The sequence below is a fragment of the Diceros bicornis genome, chromosome 3, assembly GCF_020826845.1.
Source record: "Diceros bicornis minor isolate mBicDic1 chromosome 3, mDicBic1.mat.cur, whole genome shotgun sequence".
Lineage (NCBI taxonomy): Eukaryota > Metazoa > Chordata > Mammalia > Perissodactyla > Rhinocerotidae > Diceros > Diceros bicornis.
The window spans coordinates 38,458,731-38,475,571 of NC_080742.1; the positions used below are offsets into that span (position 1 = coordinate 38,458,731).

Genomic DNA, 16,841 nt, shown 5'->3' on the forward strand with positions numbered 1-16,841 from the left:
CATGTAAAAAAATAAGAAAAGACTGACGCTTCTGCTATGAATCAGCCTTATTATAAAGGGGGAAAGGGATGATAATTTAATCAGATCCAAAGAAGCTGTCTCCTCTAAAACAGAAGGTATCAAGAGACTATTTTAAAAATGGATGGTACTTCAAGTTTTGAAACATGTCCCTAACCATTGAGAATGAACTTAAGCTTCTGCCTAGAAACGCCTTGTGTGAACCATCTTTCCTCCTAGACATCTGAGGCAGCACACAGGCCTCACGTACACGATAGCCCAAGATTTTGACTGCCCTCTGCTTTTGCTCTTTTTTGGGTGACCTGGGCAAGTTACATAAAACTTATGATACTCAATTTTTGCCATCTATAATATAGGGATAATAATATCTGCTTTATTTTATACATAGTGATCTTTTAAAACTATTTCAATGTAAAAGTTATATTTTATCTAACCACAAAGTTAATTCTGTACCTGCCACAGTGTTGGACACATAGTAACTGCTTAATTCATACTTGTTCATTGGTTAAATGATTATAATATGCATATAACATGGTAATCATATTCATGAATCTCCACTTCTGATACAAAAAGAGTTTATTTTATTCATACATAATAAACTAAACATATATTTATCAAATCAAAAATACATATATATTAGACTAAAAATCGCTGCCACTAATTACATACCTCTTCATGGATAGTTTGCCTTAAGATTTTAGCTAAAGATAATTTGAAGCCAAAATGATTAGCAAAATATTACTAATATTATTTCCTTACTTATCTTATATTTAGTCTTAATTATTATGATTTTTAGTAATGTATATAATATACTTTTATAATAGTCCATGAATTTAATTTATAAATAAATACTACATAGTATATTGGAGTGTGCTCACACTATTTCTAATGAATGTGGAGATGACTGACTCGCAGGATATAAAGGCCAAACATTTGAGCTTGACCTCCAAGATTTCCCTGGCTTCTCTTTTAGTGTAGTTACTCATCCCTTTATAAGGTAATCTCTAGATGTGTGAATAATCTGCATGCATCACATCCCTACACAATGAATCATTACTGAAGCAAATCTCAGTGCCCTTGCTCCTGCTGTTCCCATATTTTTCTTCCATGATCCTCCTCTACCTCATGCATACCAACTAATCCTTAACTCTAGCAGCATTTCCTCAATGAGGCTATTCCTGACCCCATCAACTTCCTCCAGGAAGAACTCACTACCTTGGTTGTCACTTGCATGCACTCTTTCTATACATATGGACATAATATAGCACTTCTAATATTTTATTGCTTTTGTGTGACAATGTTTTCATAGCAAAGAATAGATCCTTGGGATTAGGGTCTCCGCAATTTTTTTTTTTTTTTTTGTCTATATATGCCAGTACCCAGAATGTCTTCAGGTCTTGCACTTTGTGGAACAAAAAAGTAAATAAGTAACTAAATAAATGCATGCAAATTAATTAATCAATTAATACATATACTAGCAATGACATAGAAGTAATTCTCTGACTCTAACAATGTACTTTAGCATAGCTGTTATATCCATCAGGGTCAGCAGAAAACAGATTGTACTCACTTGGGTTAATTCGGAAGAGTTGAATAAAAGGATTATTAGTAAGTGTGGGTAGTGTTAACAGAAATCGCCAAAGGATGGTGAAGCACCCTGGAGCTAGCAAGTATGGGAAGATTATTACCCCAAGGTGATAAAGTGACCAAGGGAAAGGATTTTACCAGTACCTGAGATGGACCTAGAGCTGTAGGAGAGGGCTGCTGGACAGGAGCTGTAGCCTTTTGTTAGAGGAACTCAGCCATTGCTCACCCAAGAAGACAGGAATAAATACCCCAACCCTCTCCTCCTGCCTTCTAATACACTATTGTTGCCTCCCATGGGTAGAATCCAACTAGAAAGAAGAGAACCAGGAAGCCTCATTAATATACTGCTCAGAGATCAGCCTCCAGGCACATAAGCTGGATCTGGAAGGTTTGAGACTGGCTCTCGAAGGACAAACAAAATATATTGCCTAAGCGGCTCTACATTTTGAGAGCAGTAAAGGTTTTCCTGTTAGCTATATACCATCTACAGGAGATTGTGGGCGTATTGACTCATTTCTTTAGCCAGCTGTGGCCAGCAGGCAGCTGAAGCAAGCTCATGAGAAACGATGAAAGTATCTGGCAGACAAATCAACACTTGTGATATTTCAGAAAGTCTTTTAATCTAAAAGACTGCTATTTATGCATAAGAAGCTGTAATTTTATAAACGGATTCTGAATAACCTAAAAGTAGTCAGTATTACTTTAAATAGTGGGCAATTTACTCTCTTTTTGGTAAGGTTGGGATTAGCCTTGCAATTTCACTGACTCACAAAGTCATAGCATGGGAATGGGCCCTCAGGAACCAGGCAGCACATTGAGTACGAACCCTGCAGTTACTTTCCAGATTGAGAGCTGTTTTATTCTATAGGCACTACGTATAAATTCGTCCCCACGTTTCAGTGTGAGCTGGGACGTGTCAAAATTAATCAACTTTCTGCCAAGAAAGATATATAGGATTTTATATCCACAATTTTAGGTATGGTTTTTGTTCAGGGTTCATCGGAATCACAAAACATGGAAGGCTTTTAGAGATTTTGCAGCTCCTTCCTTCTCTGGCTCATCACCGCCCACCTACCTCCACACATATGATTTATAGATGAGAAAACTGAGTCTCAGAAAGTTTAAATGACTTGTTCAACACTGTGTAGCCATGAACGCGTAGATTTCCTAGTCTCAGTTAGTACTTATTTCTCCTGATTATCCATTACTTAAATTCCCCTCTTGTGGATTCAGCCAGTTTCCAGACTGTTGTAAAGCCAGTAGCTTTATATTCAACGTTTATATCACCATTCCAGAAAGCAGACCTTGAAGAGAAGGATGGAGTAGTTAACAACTAGTATTCTAAGGTCAAGTAGGAATCAAGCATAAAGAGATTGTATTGAAAAATACAATTTTATGCCTCATTTAATTTTGAATATGAGATGGTATGTCAGAAAAGTATGAATTCAGAAAAAAAAATCAGAAAGCCACTTAGGTATTATTCATTACTATCTGAAATGCTAAGGCTGAATTTATATAGAGACTTAAAAGGAAAAATAAAACAAAATGAGAAAAATACTCCAATGTGTCATTATTTCTAGGGAGCACTCAATTATTCTCCTCTTCATGTTTTACCAGTTTTTTTTAAGACTTTATTTTGTGTGTGTGTGTGAGGAAGATTAGCCCTGAGCTAGCATCTGTTGCCAATCCTCCTCTTTTTGCTGAGGAAGATTGGCCCTGGGCTAACATTGGTGCCCGTCTTCCTCTACTTTATATGTGGGACGCCTGCCACAGAATGGCTTGATGAGTGGTGCATAAGTCGGTACCTGGGATCTGAAGTTGCAAACCCCAGGCCGCCGAAGCGGAGTGCACGAACTTAACCACTACGCCATCAGGCCAGCCCCAAGACTTTACGTTTTTAAGAGCAGTTTTAGGTTCACAACAAAATTGAGAGGAAGGTACAGCAATTTCCTTTATACTCCCTGCTCCCACATATGGATAGTCTATCCCATTATCAATATCAGTCACTAGAATGGTACATTTTTTACCAAGGATGAACCTACATTGACACATCATAATCACTCAAAGTCCAGATTTTACATGACAATTAACTCTTGGTGTTGTACATTCCATGGATTTGGACAAATGTATAACGGCCTATATCCATCATTATAATATCATACAGACTATTTTCACTGCCCTAAAATCCTCTGTGCACCTTCTATTAATCTCTGCCTCCTACTTAACACCTGGTAACACTGATCTTTTTATTGTCTCCACTGTTTTGCCTTTTCCAGAATGTCATATAGTTGGAATGATACAGTATGTAGCCTTTTCTTAATTATATGCATTTAAGTTTCCTCCATGTCTCTTTATGGCTTGGTAGCTCATTTCTTTTTAGCACTGAATAATATTCCACTGTCTGAATGTATTACAGTTTGTTTACTCATTCATCTACTGAAGGACATCTTGGTTGCCTCCAAGTTTTGGCAATTATGAATAAAGCTGTTATAAACATCCGTGTGTAGATTTTTGTGTGGACATAAGTTTTCAGCAATCTGGGTAAATACCAAGGAGCATGATTGCTGGACCATATGGTAAGAGTATGTTTAGTTTTGTAAGAAACCGCCAAACTGTCTTGCAAAGTGTCTGTACCATTTTGCATTCTCACCAGCAATAAATGAGATTTCTTGTTGCTTCACATCCTCACCAGCATTTGGTGTTGTTAGTGTTCTGGATTTTGGCTATTCTAATAGGTGTGTAGTGGTATCTCGTTGTTGTTTTAATTTGCATTTCCCTGTTGACAGATGATGTGGAGCATCTTTTCATATGCTTATTTGCCATCTGAATTTCTTCTTTGGTGAGGTTAAGGTCTTTGGCTCATTTTTCAATGGGGTTGTCTGTTTTCTTACTGTTGAGTTTTAAGAGTTCTTTGTACATTTTGGATAACAGTCTTTTATCAGATGTGTCTTTTGCAAATATTTTCTCCCAGTCCGTGGCTTGTCTTCTCTTCCTCTTGACATTGTCTTTCACAGAGCAGAAGTGTTTAATTTTAATGAAGTACAGCTTATCAATTATTTCTTTCATAGATCTTATCTTTTGTGTTGTATCTACAAAGGCACCACCATACCCAAGGTCATCTAGGTTGTCTCCTATGTTGTACTCTAGGAGTTTTATAATAATTTTGCATTTTAAATTTAGGTCTATGACCCATTTTGAGTTCATTTTCGTGAAGGGTAAGATTTGTATTTAGATTCATTTTTTTGCACGTGGATGTCCAGTTGTTCCAGCACCATTTTTTGAAGAGTCTATCCTTGCTCCATTGTATTCCCTTTGCTCCTTTGTCAAAGATCCGTTGATTATATTTACAGGCCTAGTTATTTTTTACCCTTATGTATTTGTACCTAAAATGTCTGCTTTACTGAGTCATCTAGAAACTGGATAGATCTACTTTTTTTGTCTTAGCCAAGAGAAATCTGTTTTAAATCCTAATTCTCTTATTCCCTCAGATATTTACTGGGCTGAATTTCCCACACTTCTTGGTAATGCTTCCACTGGATTTGTAATTACAGTTAATTGCCTTTGTCAGACAATATGACAAAACAAATCATGTTCAAATGGAAGATATTTTCAAAAGAAGGCACTACTTCCACTAAATGTTTCTTGTATTACCTATAGCAGATTTCCTAGTTCTTCCTGAAACATGTTGTACTTTTGATATGCAGATTTAGGTCTTTATTTCAGGAAGACGTGACCTGGGACAGCTAAAAGCTTTCCAGAAATGAGGGTGACTCATAACAAAGCCTTAAATCTCAGGCTATGCTTGTTGCAATCTGGAGATGTCTGCCTCCTCTACCTCCTTCTTCTCCACTTTACCTTTGACAGCTTCTCTCAGCCAGGAGACCAGAGAAGTTACATTCTGGCTTAATTATTCCTCCAGCTACACTTCCCCTCTGATTCTGGGATGAGGAACTGGTTTTTAAGGGATCTTCCCCACATCCTCTGTGGCTTGTCCATGCCCCACCCTCTAAGATTGAGATAATCCAATGAAAAGACCCTTGAGTGGGCATTCCAGGATTGTGTCCTAATTACTTTAAAGGAGTCTCTTTCACACCTCAGGTCCTAGATTCCTCCATCCTTTAGATCCAGATTTTTCATGTTGACACTTTCTGTTTTTTTGGGGGGTTTTTTGGTGAGGAAGATTGGCCCTGAGCTAACATCTGTTGCCAGTCTTCCTCTTTTGGCTTGAGGAAGATTGTCCCTGAGCTAATATCTGTGCTTAGCTTCCTCTATTTTGTACGTAGGACACTGCCACAGCATGGCTTGATGAGTGGTGTGTAGGTCCACACCGGGGATCCAAACCTGAGAACTCTAGGCTGCTGAAGTGGAGCATGCAAACTTAACCACTATGCCACCAGGCTGGCCCCGACACTTTCTTTTTTCATTTCTCCATTTTCCTTTTTTTTACTGTAGATAGAAGTGTTTATTTCCTTTAATGGTGTTTCTGGTTGATTTTAAGGCAGGGGAGTGGATTAAAACTGCCTTTACTCCTTTACTCCGTCATGTTTATTTAGAAATCACATACTTCAATGGACTGAATGTTCATATCCCCCAAAATTTGTATATTGAAATCCTAACCCTTAATGTAATGGTATTAAGAGGTGGGGCCTTTGGGAGGTAATCAGGTCACAAGAGCGGAGCCCTCATGAATGGGACTGATGTCCTTATAAAGGGTCCCCAGAGACCTCTCTCCCCTTTTGTGTGCCATGTGAGGATACAATGAGAAGCCAGAGTCTGCAATCAGGAACAGGGCTTTCAGCAGACAACAAATCTGCTGATGCTTTGATCTTGGACTTTTCAGCCTTCAAGATTATGAGAAATAAATTTCTGTTGTTTATAAGCCACCTAGTCATGGTACTTTGTTATTACAGTCTGACCTGACTGAGATACATACCTCATTTAATAATAACTACATAATATTCCATACGTGGAAGCACCGTGATTTAACTAGTTCTTTATTGGTGGGATTTAGATTGTTTTGCTATAGCAAATCATGCTACAATGAGAGTTATATATATAGTTACACACTTAGATATATTTTAGAAGAAATTCCTAAGAGTAGAATCACTGCCAAAGGGAATGTGCATTTTAAATTTTGATAAATATTGTAAAATTATTTCTCAAATAGGCTATACTAATTTTTGCCCCCACCAAGAATGTATACAAGTGTCTCTTTCCCCCAATTTCTTTAATATTAAATATTATTGTTGATAAAATAGAAACCTCAGGCTTCTATCCTTAGAAAGGCCTGCTTGCAGTGTTGGCCCTTGGCGAGCATCTGGAAACTTAACTGGTAAACAGTTCTCTACACTGATAAAAAAAATTTTTCTAAATGATAAAGTGGCTCACTATACCTAATTTGTTTGTATAAACAACGTGACTTATGGTGAAAACTCGCTTTCTTTCTGGGAGTTTGGAATTTTTGTACATACTAGGTAGAGGGTGCCTGTGTGATCAACCCACAATAGAAAATTGGGGCACTGAGCCTTTAATGAGCTTCCCTAGTAGATAACACCTTGCACATATTGTTGCAATTCTGTTAAAGGAATTAAGTGTACGCTGTGAAACTCCACAGGGAGAGGACTCTGGAAGCTTGCACCTAGTTTCCTCCAGACTTCTCCCCATGCATATTTTCCTTTATGATTCTTCTTTATATCCTTTCACTGTAATAAATCTTAGACATCAATGTAACTATATGCTGAGTCCTGTGAGTCCTTCTAGTGAATCACCAAACCTGGGGGCTGTCTTGGCAATCCCTGACACACTATCAAACATTTTTATTTGTTAATTTGCCAGGTGAAAATGGGATTTAAAAATTTTCTATATTTCTTAATTATGATCGAAGATTAGCAATTTTTCTGTGACCTGATCTTGTCCTTTGTGGATTTTAATAGACTTTATTTTTTAGAGCATTTATTGGTTCACAGCAAAATTGCGTGGAAAATACAGAGATTTCCCGTATACTCCCCCCCCTCACATATGCAGAGCCTCCCCCATTATCAACATCAGTCACTAGAATGGTACATTTTTTTACCAAGGATGAACCTAACTGATCACTCAAAGGCCATAGGTTATATTACAGTTAACTCTTGATGTTGTACATGCTATGCATTTGGACAAAAGTAAAATGGCATATATCCATCTTTATAATATCATACAGAGTAGTTTCACTGCCCTAAAAGTCCTCTGTGCTCCCCCTATTCATATCTCTCTTCCATCTAACCTCTGGCAACACTGATCCTTTTATTGTCTCCATAGCTTTGCCTTTTCCAGTGTCATATAGTTGGAATCATACAGTATGTAGCCTTTTTTTTCACTTAGCAATATGTATTTAAGTTTCCTCCATGTCTCTTTATGGCTTGGTAGCTCATTTCTTTTTAGCACTGAATAATATTTCACTGTCTGAATGTAACAGATTGTTTACCCATTCATCTACAAAGGCCATCTTGGTTGCCTCCAAGTTTTGGCAATTATGAACAAAGCTGTTATAAACATCTATGTGTGGGGCCGGCCCGGTGGTGCAAGCGGTTAATTGCACGCGCTCCGCTGCTGCGGCCCCGGGGTTCAACGGCCAGGGCGCGCAGGACGCACCGCTTGTCAGGCCATGCTGTGGCAGCATACCATATAAAGTGGAGGAGGATGGGCATGGACGTTAGCCCAGGGCCAGTCTTCCTCAGCAAAAAAGAGGAGGATTGGCAGATGTTAGCTCAGGGCTGATCTTCCTCACACACACAAAAAAATCTATGCGTAGATTTTGTGTGGGCGTAAGTTTTCAGCTACTTTGGGTAAATACCAATGAGAGCGATTGTTGGATCTTATGATAAGAGTATGTTTAGTTTTGTAAGAAACTGCCAAATTGTCCTCCAAAGTATCTGTACCATTTTGCATTCCCACCAGCAATGAATGGGAGTTCTTATTGTTTCACACCCTTGCCAGCATTTGATGTTGTCAGTGTTCCAGATTTTGGCTATTCTAATAGATGTGTAGCATATCTCATTGTCGTTTTAACTTGCATTTCCCTGATGACCTATGACATGGAGCATCTCTTCATATGCTTATTTACCATCCATATATCTTCTTTGGTGAGGTTTTTGTTAAGATCTTTGGCCCATTTTTTAATCTTTTCATTCTCTTGATCCTTTGCTGATTTTCAATTAAGTTTTGACCTTTTTCTTAATATGTAGGAATTCTTTATGTATTAAGAAAATTAGCTCTTTGTCAATTAAATGTATTGCAAGTATCTTTTCTCAGTTTGCTACTTGGATTTTAACTTCATTAATATTTTTTCCTGAGCAAAATTTTCTTGTTTAAAAATGTAATGGAATATATTTCTATTTGATCTCTGCATTCTGTGGTCTTAAGTTTCCTTCTTTAAGACTTTAAAAATTCTATCTTTTCCTCTAATATTTTAAAAAAAAATTTAAGTATTGAATGTACCTAGACTTTGCTCTGGTGTAACAACTGATAAAGAGATCCAATTTTGTTTTTTTTAATTCTTATTATTCCTTTACATGGCAAAGCAATTGCCCCTAAAACTGAAACAAATTAATTAAATTATACCTTTTCCTTCAAATTGGAAATGTTGCTTCACCATAGGCAACATATCATAGGGTTTTAGAGATCTTCAGACTCTGGTTTTCCTGATTATTCATGTACTAACATAAATTTGTTATTATTACTATTATTTTCATAGAATAATTTAATATCTTGTGATGTTAGTATTTTCTCTGTACTTTTATTTTTTCAGAAGTTTGCTGGCCTGTCGTATATGTTTATTTTTCCCTTTTACATTTTACAGTAACAATGTAGGGACAATTGGTATATTTACTAGATGTTCTAGACAGGCACACATCTACCTTTTTACCTTTCCAAGTCCGATGTTTTGTGCAGAACTTTTATAGTTAGGTTTATTTACAGAATTTTTTTTTTTTTTTACTATTATAAGTGGAATATTTTAATTTTTTGTTTCCATCATAATGTTTAACTAATTGTTATTTTCATCTAGGGAATATATTGATTTTTAGATATTGTTTTTGTGTCCATCCACCCTATTGAGTTATTTTGTTCTTTATAATATATTTTCAATTGATTCTCTTCAGTTTTACGGTATTTAATCATATCATCTGGAAAAAACCCTAATTTTGCCATCTGCTTTCTGATTTTCATTTCTTTCTCTTTTCAGCTACAGTGACTAGTAGTTCCTGATCATTCTTAACTAACAGTGGAGATAATGCACTGTTCTGTCTTATTTTTCACTATAAAGGAAATGCTTCTAGTGTTTCACAATTTGAGCATTGTGCTGGCTCTCAGTTTGATGTTTCTTTGTCTATCTGTCTCTATAAAAATTGTTCTATATCAGTTCTCCCACAAGAACATTATTTCAACCTCTTCTAACAGAATATTGGTCCTGTGCAATCTCAATCTGTGGATTAAAGTCTTCCTTAATTTCAGGAAAGTCCTCTATTGTATCTTTGTGGTTTTGTTTCATTCTATTCTAATTTTTCTGGTCCTATCTTCAGGAACACCAGAATTTCATACAGTGATCTTCTTTGCTTGTTTCCATACTCATCATCATTTTAAATAATTACAGTTTACTTGGATGTTTTCACTATCACCCACTCTCCTTACCACAGAATATTTTCCCACTTTTTGTTGCTTTTAATGTGAATTTCATTTCTTTTCTTGTTTTACAATTCTCCTCCATTTTTTTTTTCTGAGCTCTGCCAAATCACTTTTAAGCTCATTGAATTTTCTTATCTCTCCTTTCAATACTGAAATTCTTTCTGTTTTTGGTTCAGAAAAACCATATTTCCTTTACTGTCTTTGGTTTCTTGGAGACCTGTTTGCCCATACCTTCATACCCACTCCCGGCCTGGGGTAACACTCTATTTAAGCCTGGCTGAAATCACTGTTCACAGGGAAGTCTCCTGGGTCATGATGTATGTGTGGTGATTTGGAATTCTCTTCTACTGGTCGTCAAAACTTTAAACCTTCAGTCCATCAAACTGATCGTCTTTTCTTGGCAGCAATGGCATAGTGAGTTTCCTTGTTCAGTACTGTCTATTGTGCCACTCTGTTTTCAAACAGAACTCAAAGATACTTTGCCAGCCCTTTCCTAATGCAGACTATGCCATTCTAAGGAGGTATCACAGACTTGGCCCCTCAAAAAGTTCAGGCTACTCCGATTTTGAGTGTTCATTAAAGCCGCAAAGACATAATGCCCTTCTAAGTTTCCTCACTCAGGTCTAATTTCACCATATTAGTCAAATCTTCTCTATCAATTGTGGTTTGGGACTGTTTGACTGTTTCCTACTCTCATAAAACAATGGACTTTCATTTGTGTTTTTCATTCTTATTGATTTCAGTCTGTTTGAAAGCAGAGTGCAGAGCAGATCTATCATCTTTAACTTGGAAAGTGTAGCAGGAATTCTGCTAAAAGTATTTTTATTTGCCTATGAACTGCTTCCCCAAGATTCTTAGGTTTATTTAGCTAAACTCATTTAGGTATTGTACCAGAATATTTTTAGCCTTATCAAATGATTTTTTTATCCTCTTACATGATAAAACTTTTTCTGAATTTGATATAAGATGAAACACTTTAAATATAATCATTAAGTCCATGATTTGTGGCTGTGTGCTTTGTTGGTGTTATCCATTTACTGTTCATCTTATTACCTTCACTGATATGGCGTAATGTTTGAGGAAAATGTATGTCAAAATACCTGATTTTTATCTTTTCTTCGTTAAGACTTTAACTTTCTTAATCAAATATATTTATTCATATATATTCTTATATATAATTCTGAAATAAGAGAAATACTAATAACCAATTTGTTTAACATAAAGTTTAATCTATGCCCTAATAAGTTATAACATACATGCAACTATCATTTTATTGGAATAGCTAGATATGGTATTTCTATTAGAATGTAAGTACCAATGAATGATCTACAGATTTTTAAATATATTTGCTTATTTCACAAACTAGATGGGAATATGAGGCTCTATGCAGTGATGGCAATATCCAATTATACTTTTAATTGAATAGTCAACATTAAATTAAATGTAAATGTCTACAGCATGTTAACCCAGTGACAGCAGGAGACAACTCAAGTTGCCTTGGAGGCTCATTCAATTACTTGGTGGGAGCCAAGTGACTAATATAACTAATATTTCAGGAAAAGAGATCAGGAAATTACCAGAATAAGGAGAATCAGAAAAGAATAAAACAGGGATTGACTTGAAAACACACAGGACACAGAATCAGAGGTGAACACACACACACTTAAGAAGTTGTAGGGAACCTGGAGGATGAAGGCAGGAAAGCAAGCAGCCATTAGCAAGACCAGGAAAGGAGTTGGACTGATGACTCCAGAATGGAGAAAGGGCAAATTAGTGTAGGGTTGAGCGAAAATACGATTGTGTAAATACAAAGAGGGGAAGAGGTAGCAAATACTCTAAAAATAGTGACCAGAACAATGTTGTGCTGAAATTATTAAAGCAATTATTGTCTTAGACAGATGAATCAACTGTTTGTTCCCTCATTTATTTAAACTATATCCTGCTCCAAGAAGGCTTTAAATCAGCTTTCAAAATCCATAGACAGCAAAATCGCTAGACAAGAATGAGTGAAGGAAAATAACGAGGCGAGAAAAAGATGAAGCCAGTGGGGTATGTGAGTAAACATGTGCATGCCACACAGTCCTATTTATGTGCCCAACAGCCAAAGAAAATAGGAAAATGTGATCTGTTACAAGATTTCCAGGTGCCATAAGAAAAAAAATCCAGCTGCTTACCAGAGGCACGTGGGTTGAGACTTCAATGAAATTTATCTTATGTGTTTTTAATCAAGAGAACAGACTGTGAGATGGAGTAGATGACACTTTCAATGTCACTTCTACAATAAATATGATATAAAATTCTGAGTGATGTTACTATAATTTCTCTCAGTTCAGTCCAAACTATAACTGCATAAATATTTCAGAAAAAGCAATCAGGCAAATCATCCAGATAAGCCACTCCCAGATGGTCTGGCTTATCCAAGAGCAAAATTTAGAATATGCAGAGAACATGATATCTTTCAGATAATCCTCAATGAATAATCCTCAATGAATATTTTCATAACAAATAAATCACACTTGAGAAAGTCTTTCATAACATAGTCATTATTTACCTAGAGATAATTAGACAAATAATTTCTGTACAGAAAATGAAGCCAATTAATTATGTTTTCTAAACTAGGCTACTCATGATTAAACACCTTCTACTTACCTTATTTTCTGCTGGTTCCCCTTTTCTTCTCTGGGGAGAGTTATTCCATTTTATAAAATGTTAAAGAGAATTATTCTTAGGTATAGCTCCCTGGGTGGTTGTTTAGATTTTGTTTATAGGGTAATTCTAAAAATGCTATAAACTTGAAGAGATTACAAGTGTGCCTATTCTCACTAAAATAAGTACCTGAATTCAAAATCCCAAAACTCCAGGCTCTAAGTAAGCTTTTTTCTATTATAGCTGGAAACAGCCCTATTGACCTAAAGAAGCAGTATCATCTCATGCAGAATCGTTCATGCTCTAGATTTTGATAGGAAAATTTAAATTAACTCTAGTACTATGTTTAGTGCCTAAACATGAGCAAAACAGAAATAATGCTAGGAAACCCACAAAAGCTTAACTGCCTTAAAGTAGAAAATGTTACACTTGGGGGTAGTTTGTACTAGGTTGTGAACATATGAATTCCAGGACTTGGTACAGCATATCTTAAATACTCTCTAGCCCATGGTCTTGACAGAAAGACACGTGTAGTTAATGGTAATAAAATGTTACCTCAAATCAGTAGCTTTCCCCGTCTTGTTAGTACACATCACCTCTCTGGTCTGATATCCAATCTGGATGTCCCAATATTTGTTCTCTTGTCTGTTCTGTCTGTTTCTATTTCTCTTTTTCTTAATAAGTTCACGGGCCTCTGGATCCTTTACTCCTTTTCCTCGGTCCTTTTCCCGTTCTTTATTCTTCCCACGTCTCCTTGCTTGTCTTACGTGTCTGGAGTGGGGCATTGAGCACGTGCTCCAGGGACCCACGTGCAAGCTGTACATGCTCTCTTCAGCTTCGCATGGACTGGACTGGCACACCTGAAACTCCGTCAGGTTTGGACAGCCAGAGCCTCCAAACTGGGGGGGCGCCACCACGTGACGTGTCCGGTGCTGGAGCCCACTGCCACAAGTCTTGGAGCATTCTGACCAGGCAGAAAACTCAGACACGATGCAGTCTTGCTGGCAGGGGATGAGGCAGGCCTGCTCCAGGAGAGGCTTGGGCTCAAAGTACTCACAAATGATGTCCTCCGCAGGAATGTCTTTCTCTTTCTGGATGCACGTTATCTCTCTCACCTGAATGCCTTCTTCTCCCTTAATACACTCAAGGGGTTTCTCCAGGCTTTTCGAAATCACAGGCTGACATTGATTCCAGGGTCCCAGCCTCCAGTCGTACAACTCTTTGTGCCAGTCACAAACTTTGAAACAATTTTGCTGGTTATTGGGTCTCTCGGCCTGCTTACAGTTTGTATGTAATGTTGTCCATCCTTCCACATGAGCGCACCACACAGCCCGGGTCTGAATGCCTCCTGGACCACACTCATCTCCCATGCATCGGCCCCATGGACCTACAAATAATACAAGAGTTAACAGTGCTGCTAGAAGAGAACTACAAGTTATTTCACGTTCCAGAAAGACATTTCAAGATCTAGTACATTAACTTCCCTGAAGTGTTATAAAGTAGGTCTCTGTACATGATTGTTGAGAAGTAATGATCTGCACTCAGTATTTTTGCAAAAGGGGAACTGTGTCACAGAGTCTATATAAGGTAACTGCTGGGACAAGCTCACTTTGGGTCCTTTTGGGATTACTCAAAGTTTGCTTTTATTCATTTCCTTAATTTTAAGTAATTAGAGAGCCCTTGCTCATAAAGGACATCAGAAATTAGTCACAGTGAAAACCCATTACTCCCGCCTCATACCCAGCAAATCCATTTCAGTAACTGGCAAAGAAAATGGACCCATGTGAAGAACTTCATCTCCTGTAGGCTTTTCTTTCCCTGAGCAATTAACTATTTTGTAGAACGTAGAAACAGTCTTCCCAGAGTGCTGATGTCAAAACTTTATGAACTAAGAAAGTCGGTGAGTTTGGTATATCTGTCAACATACAACATCTGATATTTTAGTCTTATTTTCAATTTGTCAAAGGAAAATATATATTCATAAATCTGTTGATGCTCTCTTAGAGATTAATATATCTAAATATTCAGTTTTGGAATCACAGAACCTAGGAAATTTCTCTATAAGGAAACATAGTAATATGTATAAAATTTTAAAATTAATTCCACACATCTTTGGTATTTATTCCTTTCCCACACTGTACTTTAACAAAACAGTAATCCTTATTTCCCACCCTAAACACAGCATGTAAAGATATGTTTAGGTTGGACCATCAAGTTAGGAGTAAGCTATATGCCATTAAGTCTAAATTTCAAAATATGTGTCTCGCATTAACTGAGAGTATGAATCCCAAATGTAATTCAGGAGAACTTCTTGATATTTTATTGTTTTCTAATCTTTGATATTATATATTATATATGACATATACTTTGATAGTAGTAATATAATATATATTATGCATTTTGTATATATTATATCTTTGATATATATTATAATATATTATGTTATAATAATATATTATATGCAATGTTATATAATATTATGTTATATGTAATTATATATAATAAGATAATATCTTTAATATTATACATTATCTTTGATGTTAATTAGGAAATTAGGCTGATGAATCAGATTAGGACTATTAAAAATTAGTCTTTTATCCTCAAAGTAAAAACAAAAATTTTTTATAGCAATGTTAAAAAAAAATGTAATTGGGGGCCGGCCCTGTGGCTCAGTGGTTAAGTGCACGCGCTCCGCTGCTGGCAGCCCGGGTTCGGATCCTGGGCGCACACTGGTGCACCGCTTCTCTGGCCATGCTGAGGCCACGTTCCACATACAGCAACTAGAAGGATGTGCAACTATGACATACAACTATCTACTGGGGCTTTGGGGAAAAAAAAGAAGGAGGATTGGCAATTAGCTCAGAGCTGGTCTTCCTCAGCAAAAAGAGGAAGATTAGCATGGATGTTAGATCAGGGGTGATCTTCCTCACAAAAAAAAAAAAAAAAGATTTAATTGTACTTTTTAGGTAGATTGTACTATTATGAATGGGGATATTTAATTAATGAAAATTAATATTTTATTACAGAAATCTGAGTATACAAAAAGTGAATTGACTTCAAGTCTGCCTGTTGTTGCTGAGTAAGGAATACACACATACCAAAAACAAACTCTCAAAACTATGAAGCAGAGCTACATAACACTAGCTAACTACGAAGTTTGAAAATTAGCCTAGATAAGATAAGGACCAGTGAAGATATTAAACTTTTATAAACAAAATTCTAGCAAAAACTCTAGGCTTACTTCTAAGTCTATTCAAAAACAAAAGTGAATGATGGTGACTTTGAAAATGACTCATGGTTGACTGACATCAAATTAGGGAGAGTTCCCTTCTTACACACTCGCAGAACATTCCACATGTTTGTCACATCACGCTTATTACAATTTCAATTAGTTTATTGAGTAATTGTTTGCCAAATATTACATTAGACTAACTCTATGGCCCCTTAAGGACAGAACTTTCCCTGTCTTCTGCAACATTTAGTTTGATCATGTCTTCTAATTTTGATAGCTGGCTTTCGAATGAATTTCCTCAATTATTTTGTTCAGAAAAGAGAATTTAGTTTGTAGATCTTAATATCCAAGACATTAATTACATGGTTGATGTCAATGCCAGCAGAAAGAAAGAAACTGAGTTCAGGAACATGTCTACAATATTTCATATACATTGATAATGAGTAAGCATTTCTAAAGTTTACTTATATAACTAGAAAAAGCATACATTCTAAATGCAAATACAACTCAATTTCCATTCCAAAAATATTATCATAAATTCCTATTAACCAGCTATTCATAGATTGTTGGGTTTATTTTATTCCAAGTATATTTACATTGAGAATCAGAAGATAGGATATCCTGAGAAAATTCCATGGAGATCTATAAATATACCCACTAGGCTAAAGGAAAATAAAATGCCTGAAAGTACCAGTGA

The 16,841-nt window shown here is 36.4% G+C and overlaps 1 protein-coding gene across 1 annotated transcript in view; it reads right to left on the bottom strand.

Annotated features, from left to right (window-relative positions):
* Positions 1-16,841, bottom strand: part of THSD7A (thrombospondin type 1 domain containing 7A) — a 675,175-nt gene that overhangs the window by 234,465 nt on the left and 423,869 nt on the right. The window contains exon 4 of the mRNA XM_058526377.1: positions 13,468-14,299. Coding sequence (XP_058382360.1) covers positions 13,468-14,299 — 832 coding nt within the window. The remainder of the gene's footprint in view (positions 1-13,467; positions 14,300-16,841) is intronic.